The sequence below is a fragment of the Astatotilapia calliptera genome, chromosome 14 (assembly GCF_900246225.1).
Source record: "Astatotilapia calliptera chromosome 14, fAstCal1.2, whole genome shotgun sequence".
Classification (NCBI taxonomy): domain Eukaryota; kingdom Metazoa; phylum Chordata; class Actinopteri; order Cichliformes; family Cichlidae; genus Astatotilapia; species Astatotilapia calliptera.
Window position 1 is genome coordinate 37428036 of NC_039315.1, and position 23465 is coordinate 37451500.

General features: G+C 42.8%; 1 protein-coding gene across 10 annotated transcripts in view; it reads right to left on the reverse strand.

The window, feature by feature from the left end:
• Positions 1–23465, reverse strand: part of bcas3 (BCAS3 microtubule associated cell migration factor) — a 315169-nt gene that overhangs the window by 212735 nt on the left and 78969 nt on the right. For 9 of the 10 annotated variants that reach the window (XM_026193347.1, XM_026193348.1, XM_026193354.1 and 6 more), the window contains exons 16-19: positions 20109–20259; positions 5913–6037; positions 5645–5810; positions 5464–5561 (exon numbers count right to left, since the gene is read on the reverse strand). In XM_026193347.1, coding sequence (XP_026049132.1) covers positions 5464–5561; positions 5645–5810; positions 5913–6037; positions 20109–20259 — 540 coding nt within the window. Of the gene's footprint in view, positions 1–5463; positions 5562–5644; positions 5811–5912; positions 6038–13509; positions 13555–20108; positions 20260–23465 lie in introns of all 10 variants that reach the window. The other variant, XM_026193356.1, reaches the window with a different exon arrangement.

Below are 23465 nucleotides of genomic sequence, written 5' to 3' on the forward strand. Positions count from 1 at the left end.
GCAATGGAAAAGGACGGGTCAGTGGGAAATTTAGGAAAATGTACTATATGTTCTCGGACTCCCGGTATGGATTCTTTGACTTTTTTCTTTTTTAATTTATTGAGCCTTCATCAAGCAAACCTTTCCTTTCCATACAATCTTTGAAGTCAAGTCTGTAAAACCCTTTCCTGTTACAAAACTGCAATAATCTTATCTGTATGTGATGGACAAAAAAGAAAGTACCGACTACGTCCTCATAAGTATACATTAGACCCAACAAACAGCAAACTGCTAGCTATGCTAATGGTTTGCTGGACATTTCATAAACAAATCTCGTCTTAATGGATGAAGAGCTGAGAGAAAACAAACCTATAACTACTAATTCTTTGTGAAATATTAAACAAAATTAATATTTCTTGTAAAAGTGTATGATATTAAAATTGAGTTGCTGGCACATGATTGAGAAAACATCAAAAGCCTCACTTTACCAAGGAGAGTGATATATATTTAAAATTGAACTATAGTGTATGAAGCATCTATATTTGTTAACCAAAGGAAGCACCTTGATCATTAATCAGCAGACTGAGTCAGTAAGGTGAACTGTCACCTGCAATTTATAATTACGGCTCTTTTATTTACTTTGGTGCTTTTGCTAATATATACACAAATAAAGGGACTCCCACTCCACCCGTAATCATCTACCACACAACCACCAACAAGGAACAGAGTTGTCTGTGTCACAGTCTTTATTGACTGCGAAGAGAGAGGCGCTTTGCTGTGCTGAAGGCCAGTAGCCAATGGCCTGTTAGTCAGAGCAGTGAAGCAGAGAGTCAGAACAAGAACAAAGGCTGCCTAGGTATTGATGTAGCCTGACCTCCTGGGGACTAGGGGCCAGGGGCCAGACAGGCTGATCTCCAGGGAAAGATAAGGGGCTAACAATCTGATAGATCTGGAAAGCTGGCCGCACGGTGGACACAGGACCTTGTCTCGAACGCTTACTCTGTTCTAATTTTTGTGGATGATTTTTTGTCTTTTTATATTTTTTTTCTCCCGCCTTTGTAGTCCACCCTGAATTTTTTTGTAGCCAGACACTTCACTCACTATGCTTCTTCTTCTAACTTCTCCACCTGTCTTTCTTCTCACTTTCCTCTTCTGAGTACTGCTCTGGCAGATAGGTGCTGGCATACTGACAGAGTGGGATAGCTTAGTCATTATGTATCATTCAGTGCGCAATTGACTGACAGTTCCTTCATTCATCCAGCGCTACACTTACTGCATCCTTTCTCTGCCTCCCTTTGATTACTGACCCAGTCATGGCGCCACGGTTTCTCTTTACCAAATGCCTGATGCTCCAGAGCCTTCACTCTGGCCCCTCTCTCGAAGCAATTAGATCTATTGACGAGGCAACTGTGGCTGGCCTGTCATGGGCCTCAAAGTCCCAAAAGAACTGCCAAACCAGCCAGTCAGTCAGTCTCCACAATTAGCACATTATATGACAGGTAGGGAGGGGAGGGCGTGGCCAAAAAGCATAGCCTCAATTTCTGTCACCAGGCTCAAAGGAGCCAGCCAGAAATCTAGGTGGTAAATTATTCACCGGTTTGTTTGCACCAGAGCAGCTTTGCGGTGAGGGAGGGAGGTGTTGGAAAACATTTTGTGCACAGCTAGATAAATATCAGCCTCCCGCTAACGCCACAAAAAAATACAAAAAACTGGATGTAGTTAATGAGGCTGCAAACACTTCGCATTCCTTCCTTCAGTTATTCTGTTACCCCTCTCCGACACCTTAGACCAAAAGCAAAGGAAAAAGGGCCTATTCCCACACTCACCCAAATGAGCACTTTTTGGGAAACAGAGATTCTATGTTTCCACTTCGCTGCGAGAGGATTCCCCAAACACCAACAACAAGTCTGCTTTTATTAAGCCAGATCGTGCTACAGAATCTCATCTGTTGTGAGTATACTGTGCCTCTCTCTCTGCCTTATCTCTGTGAGCAGTGCTGTGCGTTGTTATATCTTCTACTTGGCTGAGTGCTGCCAGTAGCTGCTATAGATGGACAGGTAGAGATAGTGACCATGAAGTGGCGCCACCGCTGCCTTTTATCATCCCGTCCTGGAGGCTCCGGTCTGGCCTGACCCTGGCCCTTCCTCTCCCCTTTCTATTCCTTTCCCTGTATATTGCATTTTTAATCAGGCTGGGTCATCCAATACAGAGCCACGAGACTGGAGACCATGGCCTGTCAGTCAAGTGCTGCCACCTTTTTTCCTTGCACCACCTTTCTAGAAACATGGTCTGTCTGTAGGACAATTAGCTAAAAGGGACATTTATGGAGACGTCTTGCCCTCCCTTTCTTTAGATCTTTTACTGCCCCCGTTTCTCAGTCAGCTATTTTCTCCCTCGTGATGCATGTTATCAGCAATGTAAAGTACACCTATATAACACAAGAGCCATGTGCGTTTTCAGTTTCCTATGTCTCGATATTTATGCTCAGCAAGAGGCTGGACCGGCAGCTTACGGCCGTGCTGCAATTCATCCCGAGGTCAAATCGAGCCCTTCTCCTGGATCACTTCTTTGCCGTGCTGCCAAGCCCTGGAGGAAACGGCAAAGGAGACGGGCTGGCAAAAGGAGCGCATGCTGAGAAATAGGACGTTGAGAGTCGCTGCCCGGGTGCAAAGCGCAGAAATGGAAGATGGCACTCCGAGAGCAGCTCAGTCGGTGGTGGTGGTGTATACGACGCTAACCAGAGGGAACATGGCAAGAGCACAAGACGTGGGCAGAGTGCTGAACAATTATGTTTATAGTGTCTTGACCTCGCATGACTTCACACTTGGTTGGTTATAGGAATAAAGAGCCACAACCGTGTTATCTGGCTATTGTTAATTGGATGTAAATGTTAATGCAATGAATCTCTCTCATTATGCAGCCAGTTCCGCTGCCCATGCTGGCAGAGAGTGGTGGAATAAACTGACGCCCGAGCCCATCACTCCGACGCGCTCTCATTGCTCTGACACTAGGAGAGACCATTAGCACTAATTTGAGAAAATATCCTACCAGTTAGACCTGAAGCACTGCAGAAGCCAACAGAGACGAGCAGAGAGATTAGGGTAAACATAGCTACCACTTGCCCCCGAGCACCCGCAAGAGCTAATCATAGATTTTGTATGTTTATAATTATGGAGTGAGCTCAAAACGCCAGCCTGTTCCACGGGGGTGGATTGATTCCGTGTGTGGCCATCCATGTGCACTCTGCGCTTTTGCAAAATGGCCTTTCAGATGGCACCCTAAAGTGCTCACCGCTCTGCACTTGTTATTGAATTAGAGGGAGTTTAGGGTGTCAGCTAATTGGTCTGCGCGCGGCATCTTATAGCATTGCGTTGGCATGTCCTCAAGCACACGTGTAGTGTGGCTGCCTAAGGACAAATTCAAGGTTCCTCACAGAAGAGAAAAACTACAAGGATTTGCGACAGTGCTCAGAGGACATGAAATGGTGGAAATGGCAGAGAGCTCTTTCCCTCCGGTATCTGAATAATAAAATATTATGGGTGATGACCAGAAAGATCCTTTCTCGGCATGTGGTTCCAATAAGGGGCTGATGGTCTGCTTTCAACATAGTCAACATGAAAAACCACTGGGGAACTGTTCGTTTCTTCATATTTATATATGTGTGTGTGCACGATATGTGTGCGCATGTGTATGTGGATTCATATTTGCAAAAAGCTGTCTGTCTGACAGTTAGGGTTAAAGCTGAGGGTTAGGATCTCTCAAATCATTTTGATTGCTTAATTTGAATAATAATAAAAACTAGAGACGTACTGATAGCCAGGGAGTAATCAGCTATTATCCAGCATTCTTGGTCCTTACCAGTGAGTGGCTGGTCAGCCTGACGTGTGTCAGATTATGAGCTCTTCAAACAAAGCTCATCAAAGTGAAGTGTTGGGGAAGCAGCACGACACGTTCATAACAACAAACCTGATGAGACACTCCACCCGCGTGAACACTGACATTTTAAAGAAGCTAAAAGTGACTAAAGCTGCAGTTATCCAGGACTCAGGGCCAACATGAAGGATCGAAGCAGTTCAGAGGAAAATGATGGAGAAAAGGCTCAATGTCCTGATATCTCACGACGGTATAACTGTACTGGAAAATTATTTTATTGCCTGATTTTTGTCATTTATATAAATCTGTTACTTTGTTTGGTAAGGTAGAATATGATAAAGGATATGAGCGTACAGCAACTCATTTTTAGGTATTTATTAGTGACTCTTTCAAGGAGTTTTAAAAATTATTTTATTATGAAAAGAACATTTTTCACTAAAGAAAAGTTGGTTTTTGCTTGTAATGTTGATCAGACGTAGAAAAATATATCAGAAATCAACATAATTGCGAGCAGTACAACATAGGGCTGGGCGATATGACCCAAAATTTATATCTCGATATTTTTTAGCTGGATGGTGATATACGATATATATCTCGATTTTTTTTTTTTAAGCAATATGATAATATTACGTTGAAGCACAGCACGTATCACTCCGCGAGGCTCCGGACTACGGTAGCCGTAATGCTCCGACAATCCATCAAGCGCCGCAGCTCCGTAGCTTACCAAAGTCGAACTAAAACATTTTTTGACAGATTGCTGAGCGCCGTGTACCACATAAAATCGGTTCGCGGTCAGTAAGCACAACCAGAATTCATACATAAGGCGCACTGTCGATTTTTGAGAAAATAAAAGGATTTTAGGTCATGCAGCTCCTGTGGGCTGCATGTCGTTAGCGCGGTTAGCTCGTTAGCGCGGTTAGCTCGCTAACACAACGCCGTCCAGCCCCACGCACGGGGCGATCCGCGGTAACTCGTTAACGGAGATTTGCCGTGTTCATCTTGTCGTTGCCTGCAGGTGAAGCTATGGGGGAGTTGTGTTCAGTGAAGGAGAGGCGAGGCCGAGAAACGCAGCGTAGAGACAAAACTGGACGAAAGAGAGGCAAACTTGCGGCTCCACAAGTATAATTATACCGTAACATAGACTATATCGATATAAACGATATTGTCACATCTTATATCTCGTATGAAAATATATCGATATTTTAAAAAAACTCGATATATCGCCCAGCCCTAGTACAACACTGATGAAAACTTCTGCATTTTCAGTGACTGCATGTGATATTTGTGTACCAATGTATGCTACTTTCTGTTGCACTCTCTTTGTGGTATCCCCAACAATTCAACTATACTTTACTTTTATTCTGAAAGGGCCACAAGGAAATGTAGAAGCACATTTAGATGATCGTTTTACTCAGTGCTCTTAGCCCTGTGATACCAGTCTCTTGTTTATCAGTACCATGCTAACCTTACATTTAGAGCATGTGTTGGTACAACACCTTGACCTTTTTTACTTCCTGAAAATGCAGACTTCCATTCTATTTGAACACAACTTTATACTGTAAATACACTACAGTGTGTAAACTCAAGGAAAAGTACTTGTTTAACACTTACCAGCCAGGAGATATTGATAGTACTGCACTAGATCTGAGGCCAACACCAAAGGATGATTGGAGTTGAAAGGTGGCTGCAGCTCATTCCACTGTGGAGTCCTGCTCAAAAAGGACAAATCATCCATAAGACTTAGAGACACAGAGAAGCCGTGTCCTGCATCGAGTCTTCATCACAGCTTTACCTGGCTAGAATCCAGCAGGCCCTTGGACAGGTGTTGAGTTCTAACGGTGTGTCGTCGCTTATCTTTTGTGACGTGCTTAATGGCCGAGGTTCCAAGACGTGCTCCACCAAGTTACCATAGCAACTGACTACGTACAGCGAGTCCACAACCGACTGCCTGGACTGATCTGTGAGGAGGATGAGCAACAAGGCGAGGACAAGTTATTTGCAATAAGTGCAATAATAGCTATCGTAGAAGAATGCAAAGACAACCTGTCACCACAGTCTACCTTTCTCTCTTTTTATGTTGGGATTAGTGATGAACCAGGAGCGAGGTGACGCGAAGATGGCCGCCACGCAGAACTCTCCTCCGCTGGACTTGCTCGGTGAGATCTGGGGGGGTGGCTTAGATTTGCTTCAGGAGACGGAAAAGAAATTGAGACAAAGTAAATAATATAGTACAATGCAGGGGTCCAAAAAGTGAACCCGGTAGTGCTTCTATAGTTTAACATGTCAAGTCCTTTTGACTGGCTGGTATTGGCACAATGAGACAACTGCTTACTCTGATTTGTCAGTTATTAATTTGTGAATTCCAATAAATCCTTACCCCTCTTTAGTAAATACATCAACTACACATCACTTTCCATTGCTAGAAATGCCGCTGTGTGGAGGAGTAGCACACTTTTTGTCTTGTGCTGCAATAAGGTCAACAGTGCAATAATATGTCTCAGTGTGGTGCTTATTGAAGCTATGTATCACCTTTAAGACCAATCTTTGTATGAATTATTTTTCCATAAAGCATAACAATCAAATGTAAATGTCAGCATTTTACATTAGACATGGATTGCACAGCAACATCTGTGAACAATTAACACAATATTGTAAAGAGCTTTGCATGCAAGGAACTAAGCAAGGGGAAACTGAAACACCTGCAAATAAAAACATCCACTGTTGCAGCAGAAAATGGGAAAATTAAGCTAGACATAAACATTGATGTAATGTGATATAAAACTGAGCCACCATCTAAGAGAATCTTCTTGTCTGAGAAGGACGGTAAGTAGTAGTACTACAAAGTACTAATAGTAATACTAGAAGTTATTCTTAGGATACATTTAGACCTTATATGGCTAAATGCAATCTTCTCCATTCACAACATTGACATGATTGGTATACTGCCTGTACACTTGCCTTATCTTAATACAAAACCACCTCTTTTTTCTCTTTAAACAACCACAGGACCTGGGCAATTTGTACTCATTCATTCGACCACAAACTCATTTGTATACCAAGCGTGCATGTATCAGCATATATCGAGTATTCTTGAGAAAAAACGTAAGGCCATCTGTCCGATATCTAAAGCTCGACCTAAATCGAGTCAAACACAGTGATCCAAGCACACCGTCTAGTCTACAACAGGATGGCTGAAAAAGAGAAGAATCAAGGATGCTAAAATGCAAAGTCCAAACCTCAACCCAACCGAAATGCTGTGGTGGGACCATAAGAGAGCCGTGCATAAACAAATACCTGCAAACCTCAATGAACTGAAACAACATTGGAAAGGATGGGCCAAAATACCTCAGCTACGATGTGAGAAACGGGTACAGTCATGGAGAAAACAAGTACTCCAAGGTAATGTTGCTAAAGGGGGTTACATACACTGGATGGTGGACTCTAGTTGTTCTTTTACAGGACAATACAGATCCCAGCAAAAACCTTTTTCAGGAGTTTGTCACCAATTTTACTTTAAGTTTGGTAAGAATCAAAAAACGTTGATACTTCTAGTATACTTACAAAGACAATTTCTAGCCTGCTCTTCCATCTGGTTGGTTCCAATAGTCCCATTAATATACCACATTTATATTTAAATTAATAAATACAACTGCTATCACTGAATGGAATTCGAACCTAACAGCAGTGTCCACGTTGCCTTCCCTGGCTCTCTTACTTTGTGTCGGCTACAGGAGAGAATATATTGGGAGTTATTGGATTATTCAGCATGTCAAGAGTGTTTGAGAAGAAGCGGACACAGAAAGGGTTTTCAGCCGCAATTGGACTCCCCATATGGCAACAATCAGAGAACAGTAGCAAGATCTGGTATTATTGTCCAGCCTCATAAGCAACCTGGACAGTAAAATGTGGTCACAGCGGATCAGACGTGAGGTGCGCTTGAAAACCTACAGCGGTGTCACGCGCTCCCAGACGAGTGCTTAACCTTGACCTTTGGAAACCACGCTGGCATGAAAGTGACACTCTTACTTCTATCTACTCTCAATTTTGGAGAAAAGATGCAAATATGTGGGCGCAGAATGGTCATGATTTTTAAAATGTATGTGGCCAGTTTGATTCAACTTACATTCAACTCATGGAAGCATTTTTGTGCAGGTGCTTTTTATTTTTTTGCTTTATGTGGAACAAATATAAAAAGGAATGGATAGTTAGCATAAGCAAAAACAGACCTTATGGATGATTTAAAAAAAGATAGACATTTCCAAGTACAAAATTTGATTAACAACAGGGAAACCTAATGCCACTGATGCAAAGCACCTGATTGAGACCAGGCCTTTCAAGATGTGTCCAGCCAGAGTGTGACATCTAAGAGCAAGCAGGAGTCTCTGCAAGGCTGACAACGGTGCCCCCTGCAGGTAATGAGTATTTAAAATCCACTTTTGTTTTTAAAATTGCATGATTGTGTAGCATGCTTGCTAGGTTCGAGTCGCCATTAGCTTTTAACAACTCAAATGTGCGAGGTAAGGGCAAAAAGCAAACTGGCTAGGTTCCATCTCTAATGCTGAATGTTTGCATGCTTTTGCACACAATCTTTGCCATCTCAATATTGATTTTTGTTAATAAGTTCATTTCTGACTCATTGTGGCGTGGGTGTGGTCTCTGACGCAGTGAGCTCCCGGGACGGCGCAGGGGCGGGGTGAACAGGTGTGCTGGGATCTGAAGGTGATTGTGACTCTTTATATGTTGACAGTGACAGTCGGAGGGGAAGGAGAGCGGACGTGACAGCAGAGAGCGGGAGTGTCTGTGTCCCAGTGCAAAACGAAAACCACAGTTATAAATAAAAGTTCTGCTGTCATCACACTCGTGTCCAGCGTGTGCATAACGGGTCAAACTCATTTAAAGAAACTAACCTCAACCTAATGTCTACATAATAGTTTTAAAAGATTAATTCATATTTATTAAAGAATAGAACAAAAGGCAACAGGGGATATAACGATACCAAATAATGTCTTAATTTTGCACTTTTAAATCGTTCATTTAAACGGAATGAAAACTCAAAATTCCAAACACAAGAAAATAAATACTGCAGGTTTAAGAGTTTCCCTGAATATTGGCGCCCAACCACACACTGTAAAACCTAATGAATGTCACACATGGAGGATCCAGTGGGAATTTGCCCCTCACGTCCTGTGTGTAACATGTAACACTCTATCACTGACCAAATCCCTCCTCTTGTTTCAAACTTGCCCAATACCACAAAAACGTAATGAAAAATACAATGCAATGCCATGAAGACAGTTCACCACAATAATGCTTCCAGTACTAGACGGTGCGTCCACTACTTCAACCGGGTTTCACAGTACTAGCTGTTGAAAGACCTGCTGCTGGTAAAACTCTCTTTCTGTTGCCTCCCCCCTGTCAGCACCTCATAAATTATTCTCTGGATCGAGGGAGATGTCTTTGTTTGGCCAGCCCTGTGTGAAAGAGGGATCAGGAAAAAGGAAATGGTGAAGGTAATCATAAGGACGGCCTCTACAGTGTTGTAGCTTGTATTTACAAGCGCTGGGTCAAAGGGAGAAGGCTGAATAACCAAATATCCACAGTAAACCCGGTCTGTGAAAGGAAGATGCAGGGGTAGATAAAGTCACACTCAGGATATTGCCTTGGCTAACTCCAAGTGGGCCTCGTCTTCTCCTCCCAGCTCTGGCCTGCTTGACCGTCAGTTCAACCAGAAGGTAAAACTGTTAACAAGCAGGTCCAGCGAGTGAATAACCAGCTATAAGGAAGTGCTCAACATCAGTTTTTGTTTGTGTTACATGGGACAGGAAAAGAGGAATTTTGTAGGATTTTTCCACAAGTAAAAATTCTTCCTTGGTAACGAAACGAAAGCCCTGTAACTCGGGAAAAACAAATCCTCGTCACGAGCAGACAGGTGCCTGTTCTAAACTCATCAGTCTTCGTATTGACTTTTGGTGTCAGTGGTTAAAATTCTAAGCTATTATTACTACTACTATAATCAGATGGACTTTCTTTAAGAGAACTAAGTAGAAGGACTTTTACACTGCCGAGTAGAGAACACTGTCCATTTCTGAAGGACTGACCTCGTGGCAACCCCACACACCAATCTGCAGGGCGCCGCGCGACTCGTCGATAGCATGTTAAAACTTCGGCTCGACGTTGCAGTCATAGCAGATGAGCTGAGTTTAGGCCTCTTTGAAGAGACCACAGCTAGCACAGAGCCTGCCAACAGGACCAAAGATCACAGTTCAGTTCTCGTCTCTTCTGCTACAGTGACCACTAAAGTTTATTCATCTGTGTTTTAAATCATCCTTTTTCCTCTTCATCTCACTTGAAGTGGCTTAAAAGTGTTGAGGTTTTTGCCCTCGTGACAACCAGGCACGGCTCCAGGGCCTAATTCCACTTCCCATATGGATACCAATTTTTGGAGCAGACTTTTGGTAAAGAAGCAGGCAAGCAAATGGCACCGAGTTAGAAAAAGCGTAACCCAATATCAATAACTTATGAAACATAAATATACTAAGAGGGAACTGGGAGCAGGAGAAGATGTATGTCATTAAACAAACGGCAAATCTCTTTTCTTTTTCTTCTCTCTCCGCAAAATTTCCTTTTGCCTTTTAGCAGGGAGTGGAATTCATTTTCTTTGTGACTTTAATTCACTGAAAAGACTACTCACATGTCATTTCCACTTTTAATTTAGCAAATGAGGACTCTTGACTGAGCTAATAGCTTTTCCTCAAGGGCATAATTCAATCTGAGACATCAACCATCAAAGTCCTTTTGCATTACTATGTCCGGCGCTAACATGAGGCGCCTCAGCGGGGGGGTGGGGGGGTAGTCCACAGCAGCTTCCATTTATTTTCAGGACCTTTGCAGTAAACAAACATGATGGAGCTGGCCATCCGGCGACAAAGAGCTGCAGTGCTGTCATTTCACTGATTCTGGGCCATATGGTTCATTCTTATCAGAAAAGGAGGTGGTATTAAGACTCCAGGCAGGAAGGAAAAGAAAGACGGAGAGAGGGAAGGAGAGAGGGCAGTTATGTGGAGGGTACATCCTTCAACGTCACATTTATTATTTTACAACAGCCCTCGGAAAGAAGCAGCCTTGAGGCTCTGTCGAATACACAGCACTAATGACAAAAACTGGGGAACTCGGTGAACGGAGCAGAGTGGGCATCAAATGTTCAAGGAAAAAAATCAGGGTTTCTTTTTTACCAATTTCTAAACCTTAAAGTTCATGTAGTGCCACGTTAGTCATGGAAATTTGTTAAACAGCCATAATGTTGGTATAAACTAATGCATCTGGCCACAGTGTTATTTCAGACGCAAGCTTAAGAATGAATTGGAAATCCAAGGAGCATTCAAGTTCACCATTTGCTCAAAAAGAAAAGACGGCTCTGTTTGTAAAATATCTTAATACGATACAATAGTGAATGGACTGCCATGGCGCATGTCTAAAGGCAGAAGCTATTAGAGAAACAATGTCGGTTTAACTAGCTCAAAATTGAGCAGATGGCATTTATTGCAAGGGTCAAGATTCCAATGCTAATGATGTATACCTTTGAAAAGTATACGCTCTGAAGTCACTAAGGGCCTAGATTGAGCACGAGTGGCTGAAGACAGACGGAAAAAAGTTTCAACTAAAAAGTATGAGTGACTGCCCACAACAAAAGATGAAACCCAACACTTGAGGAAGGCACCATACGCTATTCACACGAGGAGCTGGAGACCTGGGAATCAGGAAAGGAAAAGTTCCTTTCACCGAGCCACTCAATCATCTCTCTGTAAGCGACTGTCATAAAAGGGCTTCTTTTAAAAGCTTGTAAGCATCTGATTTCATGAGAGAGCGCTGACAAGAGACGTGGCTACATCCCCCTGCATGACATAAATCTTTGAATCGGAGGATGCTTTGTGCATTTTAGTGCTAAAATTGAACTCAAAATTCAGGAGTGACAGTTAAACATTTCCTGAATCTTAACCTGAATATCAAATGAAACTGGCCTTTTTGTTCCACCTCGCTGCTTTTTATTATTTTCCCCAATAACTGACTAGTGATGGATTCATCTGTCTTACCTACAGCATTTTTAGTCGCAACATAACCGGTGATTTCAAGGTCAAGGGATGCGCAGTATTTAATGTTATTAGATCTGTATGTCACTTTGAAACCACACGGGGGTCCACATCTATCTTAGAAATTCTTCTCACAATCTGAGGGGCTTTGCATGTTTCCATCTTTGGTGAAGTAAGCTGTCATCCCATTTTAAATTGTGTCTCCAAAACTTGGCTTGGGGTGGCTATTTTTCTGAAAACATCCATGAATGACCACAGAACCAGACTTATTCAAATCACAAGAAAAAAAGAGAAAGGTGGTGGACAGTTTAACGGTATGAAATAGGCTAGCTTATTTCTCTAAGATTAGCAGGTAATTTAATAATGAATTGAATGAGCATAAGTACTCAGTAAAAGTAATGATGTTGAGCTTATGTTCCATTGTTTAAACCAGAATTACTGATTACGTAATAACTCCAGAGTCACTAAATCTGTTACTTTAGCAAACAGTTGGCTAACAACAAAAAAGGACATGGAATGTTTTAACATTCATTTTCAGCTGCCAGGAAACAAAATCATCAAATCTGACCATTGGCCCCCAAAAATGTAGCGCTTTCGCTGCTAACTGTTCCACTGTGTTTGGCTGTGTGGCTGCTTTTATTTCATGTGGAGTCAAAAGGCGGCCTACTGTGGCTGGAACAGTAAAAGTAAAGTTATGAGATGTGCTAAAATACACTGGAAACAAAAAAAACTCGGTTTAAAAATTTAAAACAAACTTCATTTCCAGTGCTAGCTACCATTAAATAATTGTGGCTCATCCGCTCTCTGGAGAATATTTTGTAGGAGCGGTACACATCACATTTCCATAACCAGACAGGACACTGTTCACAATATCAGAATGTGGCACATTTCCTGCATGCAAACACACATCTGATGGAAAAAATCTAGCCAAAGTGGGATAAAATAAAATCTGAACAACATGTGTTCGACACAAAGATATTATTGGAAAAAGATCATCTAACGTAAGAGAATGAAAAAGACAATAAGACAGCGATGTCATTTTCTAGTGGGTGGTTTAAAGAAAAAAGACAACAACCAGATCAGAAGTTTGATGGAAGAGCGCTGAACCCCTACAGCATGTACTCTGAACTCCCAAGCAAAACCTAAAGTATGAAGTTTGGGCTTTGAGCATTACTTCACATGTAACACCATACCTAGCACCTCACTGCTGCTTTGCATATTTATGCATACTGCACAATGTGAAAGAAAAAATCCCTTTTCCCTTAAAGCGCTGCGGTGGCTTTAACACAACATGCTGAATCATCGGACTTTAAATATAACGTTAAACAAAACAAAACCAAAAAAAGGGAAGAATAAGGGTAATCAAAAACACACAGACACAAAAAGATGAGAAAATAAGAAACACTCCTCTTTGGGATTCGTACCCGCCGAGGAACGACCACACCAACTCTACAAAATGTGTTGAAAATATACCAGGAGACAAATGAGAGGTAAAGGAGGCAGTGTGCTGTGGTGCTTTATACAGTCGCATGCTGCCAAGGGAGCCGAAGAGGGGAGAAGCAAAACTCACCATGGAGTTTTAATGGCAAAACATCCCGCCCCAAAGAGGTAGGGTCTTCATGAGAGGGGGGAGGGAAAGGGGGTGTTGGGGGGTGTTGAGGGGTACAGAAATAGACGGAAAAACAATTATTAAAACTAGCACACTTGAGCAAACACACTTTTCACATTATATACTTTTTGACATGTCTGTTTAAGTGCACAACACATACGAGGCAGGAAACAGAATGTCTGTGTGCTAAGATGGATTTGAAGACCTACGGGATACGTCGATGATTCATCTGCTCGAGCTGCTCCGTAAAGCGTGATACCATATATTTGGCACATGCATCACGTCCGCAGACGGACGTTTTGGGTTGTTTTTTTCTCCTTTCGACATCTGTCATATTTTTTTCTCTCTTAACTTTAAAGGGATCGGGTACATGTGCGCAAACTTGTACCCAACCGTGTAAACGCAACGCGGGAAAAAAATACTTTGGGAAACTGCTCTGATTGTTGTGATTGGGAAAGAGTATGAAGAGTTTATCCAATTTGTATAACAACTGGGGACACCAGTAAAACTAACAGCACTCAGGCACTGTTGAGACAAGGAGTTGTGTGTTTGCATGCAACTTCTTTTTTTAGTGCAAGTGTGTATTTATGGCTGTGAACTGTCTTATGAATGTGCATGCCTGGTTGGAAGAGACGGTGTTGACAAATGTGTATTCACTGTGATTATGTTAACAAGTATGCAGTGTGTTTGTGCATGTGTGTGTGTGCATCCAAGAGTCATCTAGAGTGTAGTGTCTTTTTCGGGGTGTATTTCTGTCTGTCAGTCTGTGCGTGTTTCTAATGTTTACGAGACATTAGGAGTGGGAGTGTGTTCCTGTGTTTATTCTGCATGTCCAGAGATAGTGACAGAGCTCCATAAACAGTTTACAGTAAATAAGCCGTTTCCCTATAGCAATAAAGGTCCGATGAGACTGAACTCTGTCCCTGCACACCAACCTCCCCCGGCCATGAAAAACAGGATCTCCAACCAACGAAAGCACTCCGTAGTACTTCTTTATTTTATCGCTTTCGCCGCATCCTCCCGGGCCCTCCCAGTGATAGCTCGCAGTCTCCAATTAGTCTTGGTACATGAATGTGTAGCGTGTTCCGCCGGGAGAAAGGGAGCAACAATTTGCCCTGGAATGTCTTACTCCTGGAGTGCGAGTTGACAAATGAACACACTGGTTGGTGTAATGGAGGCCCCTGGTAAACTGCCGCTTATCAAAGAGCTGCACGGAGGGCGGGGGGTGATCTCTAACGTCTTACCCTCCGCTGAGTCTGTTGAACTTTCTGAGCCCAAACTCTGGCCTCCAACTGGTAAATGGATGGACACCAATTGTAGAAAGAAGGGCAGATGGGGTCAGCTCTCCATAGGCATAGCAAAGGCCAAGTAAGCTTTAGGATTTACAATGTGCCACTTTGTCCCTACAGTCTTCCTGGAACATGCTGGTGCAATTTATATACTCGATGGAAATTAATAGCAGCAGAGTTGATGCAAAGAAAGCTGCTACAGAAAGCAGATCAGGTGGAACCGGTTAAAGTTCTTCTGTCATGAGTAACTGGTATTCATAGTAATTAAACATTCAAACAAGATATGTCCTCAATGTCTCTATATCCACAGCTCAGCAGGGAACCACAGTTCATACAGGCAAACACAGAAAACTTTTCAAGAACACAGACTTGAACTTTTAAAGAAATGAACTACAGTGTCACCAGACTTACACAAAGAGCTATTTTCCCCAAACGTGTGCATCAGCGTTGTTTTACACCAGACTTTAGAAATCCCAAACCTATCCTTTGGTGTTACAAATCAAATTGCACACTCCTCGGAATACAACAAAAGCATGAGGTCACGCTGGGAGAACTGTCAACCGTGCTGAGCTGGCAGTAAACAGTTTTGACCTCAGTATAGACAAAGAGCACCCGATTACAGTATGTGATGCAAAGCACGACGGAGCGGGTGTGGTGAGCAGAGAAAGAGTCCCTTATAGGTCACAGGCGTGATGAGAAACAAGTCAAACATGGGTCATTGCTACAGAGAGAAGTCAGAGAAAGAAGGGGGGTGGGATCGACCTGTGAGGGTGACGACCCCACTCCCGGAGAATAATCGTTCACACATTCATCTCTTAACCCGTTGGCCCTAATAGCAGCTCCGCCTGGGCCATTAAAAAGAGAGGGAAGTCAGGTGATTTGTGCAAATGGTTTAGCCTTGCCGCCATGTGGTGCGTTCTCAAAGCCCCTTTTCTAGCTCCGGTCTCAGTGAGCCTCTGCGGCTCTGGTATCGGGATGGCTCACACACGCATTACACTAATCTGCGGGCACATCTGCAGCGGGTCACAGGGTCTCATTTGTTCTTTTGCTGTTGTCTTTTTCGTTACCCTGCCTGCACTCTATTCGCCTGAAAATGTCATCAGCAGGATTTGCTCAAAGGGTGGTATTTTGTTTTGCCATTTGGATTTTCATTTGTCCGTGTTAAAGTCAGACAGTGTGTAGATGGGATAAGTGTGCAATTCTTCATCCGTTTGCAAATCCCTAATGTGACCGCGACAGGCATTTTGACAAGTTAAATCAATCTGCCCAGTGAATACAGGCACAAGTACAGCTGACTGCAAATATTTCTGTCTTAATCCTGTTCAAAGATGAAGTTGTGACAGGAAAGAGTCTTTGGATTTTGTGATCACCGTCTTTGGGATTTAATTCAACTGGGTCTAACACGCTTCCATATTAGGCTGACAGGAAACAAGAGGTTGGGGCAGAGGTGACACACCTCTCTTTGTTCGGTATTCCCAAGAGACTCTGAGGAGTAGCAGAAGGTTGGCTATGTTCCTCCACTCTCTGCCCTGGCCTCATCTGGAGGGAGGTTATCAGGCAGATGCCTAGCCACATCCGACTCTCCCTATTTTGACGGAGTTGGGGGAGCATCTAAATTAAGAGAGGCGGGGGCTCTGTGTGAATTCGCTGAGGTTTTCTTTGATGTCAAAAACCTGAGGCTTCTGAAGACAAACAGCAGCACAATTTTGCACACCGGTGGTCTGCAGGAGTGCAGCAGGTACAAAGGTATCTATGCAGTCAGCCAGGTCACAGAAAAGGGGAGAGAAAGCTTCATTAGTGTGTGTGCACTTGTGTCTTATTGCAGGGTGCACACAAAGGCAGCTTGGTAGGGAATATAGGTTAAGCAGCTGGTGTGTTCCTTTGCCACACTGCCAACAGAGATCTGCTCATACAGGTGTAAATACAGCTGCTGGACTCTCCTCTCTCCCTCTCTTTCTGTCACATACACACACACTTACATGCACAAACACCCACACTTAACAAAGAGAGAGGGGCTGGCTGCACAGACAGATGGTGCCTGGGCACTACTGTGCAAGTATAGCGTAAAAGCATATGATATCACTCCCCACTCTAGGGGGTCAAACCTGCTGCCTCACTCAGTGTGTGTGTGTGTTGGTGTGGGGTGCAAGCCGTGCGCATGCAGGAGCAGGGAGCACATCTGTGCACCCTGATACATTAATACTGACACCTCCTCTGGACTTGAATGGATGGATGAAGGCGCGCCGAGGCAGTCTACCAGACTGTGATAGTGTCCTCAGAGCCGATACAGCTGTTGGAATGTTGCACAGCCGTGGACAGCACGTGCAAACATTTGCACAGTTTTACACAAACACAATAAGGATATGAGCACCTATATCCTCTGTAGTTAGTAATGACACCAAAGCGTGCACGCTGCTGTATGAGCCGTTTCGTCCGTTATCTGTACATTAGCAGCTGTATTAACCCTGCTAGCTCCAAAGTGAGCGAGCAGAAATATTTCAATATGCAGCTGGAAGAAGATTATAAACGCTTAAGCTGAAGAAGGGTTATTAACACTAGCTGTCACGGACAACCACAACATAAACTAACCTGAATGAGTTTGATTCATGAAACTATTAACTTTGTTACATTATGTTTTCTAAAAATTGAGAGGTGAAGAATATGGCCGATATACACACAAACACAATACCTGTGTTTAAAATGAAATCTTCTTATTGTGGTAATAATGAAAACAAGGGAAATAAACATATAATTTGATGTTTTTTACAAACTTGCCACCAGTGTTGGTCAAGTTACTTGAAAATAGTAATTAGTTACTAATTACTGATTAGTTCTCCAAGAAAGTAATCCCATTACCTTACTGATTACTCATTTTCAAAAGTAATTAGTTACTTTATTAATTTTTAAAAACATGATACACAACCTGAGTACGTAATAAAGCAACAGACCTTTCAGCCCAATTCTTTTTCTTCTGCATAATCAATCATATGAAACTGACTCAAATGAAAAAGTCTCTTTTTAAAACTTTTTAATGAGTTTTAATCTTTTAACTTGTACATTAAGCAGGAGTGGGGCGGGTGGAGGTTGGCCCACAGCGGTCATATCAGTGGGGGGTCCGGGGGTTTCTCTGTGACTGTCACGTTCCCGTGGCAACGTGCTCGCTCAGATTTGAAGTTTAATTTTTCGCTGTAGAAAGAGGTTTTCTTCCCACGCAGAGCGTACAGTAATGTGATTACTTCCACGCTGTAAACGCTGCACGGTCGTACTCTCTCCATCACTCCATTTTATCCATTGTTGATCTGCGCACGTCTGTCGCTGCCACGGACGCCGCACGCTCGCACGTCATTGTCATGAGACGCTCACAAACAAAATCACAGTTTAGTAGCGCAGCGTACTTACTGGATTTTTGCAATAGTAACCCCTTACTTTACTCTTTACTTAAAAAAGGTAATCAGATTACTTGTGTAACTGCCTGTCTCTGCTTGCCACCTCCAGTTTAGGGGAATCCTGGCGGTAAGGTGTGACGCTGAAATCATTAGACATTTCACAGGAACACAGAGGAATTTTTTTTGTCAGGACAGGAGACAGGTGGTTTTGTCACCACCTGTCTCCTGAACCTTTTACACACCTTTGAAGATTTGAGTATTTCAATAAACCTTGCAAAATACAGGTTTTTTTTGGCCTTTTAGTCTTTATTGGATAGGAACAGTGAAGACAGACAGGAGAGTGGGGAGGGAGAGGCGTGCAGCAAAGGGCCGCGGGTCGGACTCGACCTGCTGGGCGCCTGTGCTCACCCATGGAGCTAAACCAGCGCCCACAATTTACATCTTTAAAAAAGAAAAATGTATTCACCTGAACAGACTTTGATGTTTTGCAATTCTCAGTAATTTAGTGAGAGTTTTTTGTGCTAAAGATTGGAGTTTTACACTGAATAAACTAACAAACACAATAATGGTCAAGAAGATTACGGATGCAACAGACGCCCATCTTTATACAACATTAAATATCACAACTGTAAAACCAGAATGCAAACCACCAGGACAAGGACATCTTCATAATCATTCTGGCACGGGACACCACCGCAGCGCATGTGCAATGATCATCTTTACAAAACAAATGAACTTTGCAGGTCTTCTTAATGATTTGGGAAAAAAAGCCTGATGTTGTTTATGTTGACCGCAGGGTCGGGTCCCGATTTTCATCCCCAAAGCTCACTTATCAAATATCACGGGAGAATAAATCCCTTGGCGTCTGTTTGAATCATTATAGCATTTCCCATTCAAACAGGGCATGAAAATTACATTTAAATGAAAATATTAAAATCTTCCCATATTTGTGGAGCCACCTGTACTGTATGTAAATGCACTTAGCAAAGGCCTTTAGTTGTTGATGGTCTTAAAACTACATAATTTCAATGTATGGCAAAGATCCAGATGGAAATAAAAGTCAGAGGTGCATGAGAGCAGATGTGCTTTCACAATTTAAACGCCTTCAAACGTACAAAGCTAGCAAGGCTACACTCTAACATGAGTGTTATTTGAAATCATTGGCAGGATTGAACTTATTTTCTTTTATCGGAGAACGTATTTGTGCCTACCAAAAGAGCCCGCAGACTGAGATCGCATGTGTGTGTTGTGCTTCATTACCCTATGCAAAAAACACGGCGGCCTGAGACAAAAGAAGTCCGTGAGCGTCGGCTCGAGATGAGAGAGGAAAGGCGCTGGCCTATGCAGAGCCACTGCTGACACAACACGCTGTTTTTATAAAGTGATTACTGGGAAGAGACAGAAACTCACAGACTGAATGTGAAAATGTAACAACAGTATGATTTAAATTCCTCCTCTATGGCCAAACTGTAAATTCAGCACAGGTTGCGAAGCCGCCAATAATCCTCTTACACTCTGCACAGTGTTTCAAAGGCTTTGCTTGCGCACTCTGACGAACACTGGAGCTGGACTAGTTCTCTAATTATTACATACGTGCCATGAAAAAAAGTTTCATCTGAAGGGGAAAGATGGCCATCGTGTACAGATCCACGTGCTAAAAAATTACAGTTTTTAATAAGAAATTTATTAGACTGCTGTTTATGGCAATAAAGAGGATAAAGTAAAGTGACTGGCCAAAGCACTAGTGCACAAAGTTATGTATTCTGTGTAATGAGGTAATAAGATCATTTTATTTTGTAGCTGAACACATGTGCTTCATAAATTACAGTTCCTGTGGAGGAGGTGTATTTGTGTGTGTGTGTGTGAGAGAAAGAGAGATACCAACCCTGTGCGCTTGGTGATGGTGCCCAGGGTCATGGGCTGTTTGATCTGAGCCAAAGGCAGCACCACAGTGAGGCTGGGCAATGGGATGAGCCGCGGGTTCCCCATGTTGTTATTGGTGAAATTGTTGTACGAATCCTGGCTGCTCAGTTTGGCTGGAAAACACACAGGAAAATGCGGGATTACTAAACGTGTTTGCAGCGAACAGACGTGCGTGTTCCCTTAACTGCAAGGCCAACCAAATCTCCTATTCATGGATCTGAAGTGGAACATGAGTCACTGCAGGTAATGGTAGCAGTTGGAATCAACAACTTTACATGCATTATTCATCTTTTCTATGCTCAGCGGTTGCTTTTTCAGTTCAGCACTCTTTACAGATGCTAATTCTCAATATTGCTCACTTGGAATTAAATTTAAAATGTCATGTGACGTTCACATCAAATTGCACACTAGGCCACGAGAAGACATCACCCTTCTCTCTTCAGACTGAACACTATGATTTTTTTTTTTTTTGGACCCACCATCTTCCTCTCCCAGCCCGTAACACACGCAGAAACACACAACTCAGAGTTCAAGGCCTCCTGTGGAATGATTGGAAATAACTAGCTCAAGATGGTACATTACAAAGGCTCTGCTTCTAGTGCCTGGCAGTCTGTTAATCAAGGCCAATCAACAGGCCTAACGCACATGCACACGCAAACACACCCACGCAGACAGATGATCCAGAGAAACACATCTCATCTCACACACACCGTGTAGCTGCAGCCAAACATAATCAGGCCATGTCAAAGGGCTTCTTCAAGGTCTAATGACCTTAACCAGCTACTTCAGGGAGAGCAGCAGCTAGTTCACTGAGTTTCACTTAACATGCAATTAGTCTCATCTTATTAGCAGAGCAATTTTATATATAAGTCAAAAAGCAGGGTTTTTATTGGGTTACTAACATATTTATTGTTCTTCCCCTTTTAACAATTATATTAACTACATCTTCTAAGGTGAAGAACAATGAGTCCCACTCGAGTAAGATGCTTTAGCGATTGTGAAAAGATGGTGAGAAGAGTTTCTAAACATTTAAACCCAAATGTTACATTGTTTCATTTAATCACCAGAAGCAAAACATGAATCTTTTCTTTCTTCCCTTTTGGCTTTATTTGCCCACCTTTGACAAACTCACCGGTCAGATTTAAGCCTACCCTGTTATATTTCATACTGTAACGACTGCAACCAAAGTTTACCTGAAAACACTGATAAAATCAAACAAAAGAAATCGAAACTATCTGCATGCCAGTAACACCACCATTCTTTTGAGTGCTGCGAGTAAGGGCACCTATTAATACAATGAGAAAAGACACAATTACAAATAAACAGTTACAAATGAAAAACCAAACTATAGGGGTTTGGAAATGTGCATTACAATACAACTGTGTTTTGTAATCCTATGACAATACTGGAATAAAAATTTAAAAAAGCACCCTCCCCATTCAATAGGCGGCCCAAGGAAAATTCCAAGTTCAAGTGCTTTCAAAAGAAATAAAGAGCAAACCTGTGGGTGCACCACAATACACTCTCTGAATGTTTTCCTTGTTCCATTTGTTGCCTTAATAGATGAGTGACAGTCACGTAACATAAAGGAATGAAAAGGAGGGAGGGGGGACACAGACACAAAGAAAACAAGGCAGACATCAAAGGTTACAATAAAGGTAGAGAAGGAGAGTGCCTTGTCATTATTTGGAAGGAGCGATCAAGAGGAGGCTGAATGCAAGCGGAAAGGGGGCCGCTGAGTGTTTTGGTCCAGTCTTTTAGATCATTAACGTGTAGCTCTGAGTTTCATTAGTGCTGCCAAAGCCCTGCTTTGTGGTCCTCCAAAGGCCTGTCTTTTAGACCTCTGCTGGCCAACAATGCCGCGTGACCTTCGCATGGGGAGAGCGGACCATTACGCAAACCTGTCCTTCATTTCCCTCTGCTCCTCTCTTGGTCAAACTGCCTACCCAGGCAACTCCTGAAAGCCATTCACATTTTACAAGTGCTACACACCCCCTGAACCTGGGAAGCACCTTTTGTGTTGAGGAAAGTAGGGCAGATGAGGGAGGACAGAAAAAAAAGAATCTGTACAGGAAGCAGCCTGAAAAGCCATAATGGTGCTTCAGCTAAGAGGGGAGTTGAGCGGGAGGCTTGTGCGCGGGGGCGTCAGTGAATTTAGTATCCTCCGTGCACGCATGCCCCCCGATGGATTATTCGTCGTCAGCCGCGACCCTTAAAAATAAGGCGCACACACCGGGTTGTAGAACAGGTGTGGCTAAACTGAGACGGTGGGGTAATGATCGCTGTTGACCCGGCTGTCAACACGGCACTGTCACTCGGGGCTGAGGGGTCCTTAGCTGTCATAAGCCCCCAGACACAGAAGACGAGTTGGTACGGGCCGTGTTAGAGATCACGGACCGACAGAAGATGATATGTGAACTGGTGGGAGGCAGACGGGAAGCCTGTGTGTGTGTGTGTGGTGTAGACATTCTCACTGAATGGGAATGGTATGCGGGACATTTATCAAGGGAAGGTTTAGGTTCTATTATGTAATATCAGACTTCACGACCAACTCTGTGAACTACAGGAAGTGTGGATGCAATATGGCGTCAGTCCTTTTTAGTTTATTTGGCATGACAGAAGCTGGAGTATGCATAAAGTACCAGAGCAAAAGAAAGAATAATTTTAGTTGCTTATATCAGGTTCCTCCAGACACTGAGTGTGGGCATGGGCCTCTGCAGAGTACTGTGTGGTTAAAATTAATATTTAATCCGACAACAATTTAATCACTGATCACTAATAATGATCTGATGCCATTAGTTTCATTTTGCATACACAAAAATCCAAATTATGTAAGCATTTAAAGACTTTTTCATTTCAAGCTCCACAAACTGATGCGAGTGTTACTGCTGCATGTACACAGATTATTGTTACGAACACTGCAACAGCAGCAGGTGGGGAAGGCTGTGAGCTTGGGCACTGTTAAAAGATCTTTGGCAATACGATCATGTGAAACTTCTCTTCTTTGCTGTTATTTTCATAGTCAGAGTGGTGGAGCAGATGTATGCAAACAACTGATTAAGGGTGTGTCTACATCCAGCTATGGTAAGCAGTGGGAGTGGAAATCAGGCCTGTGCACGCGTCTATTTATATCAATTATTTAGAAAACAAAATGTTGTGTGAGCACAGTCATTGTAACTATTTATACATGATTGTAAGATTTTAGACTTTACAGTTTATTAACAATGACAGGTGAGTAAGACAACAGCACCATTTTCTTACTGATACTATCGCCGCAGCAAACCATTACATTTAGTACCTGCTAATGTCACCTGCTCTG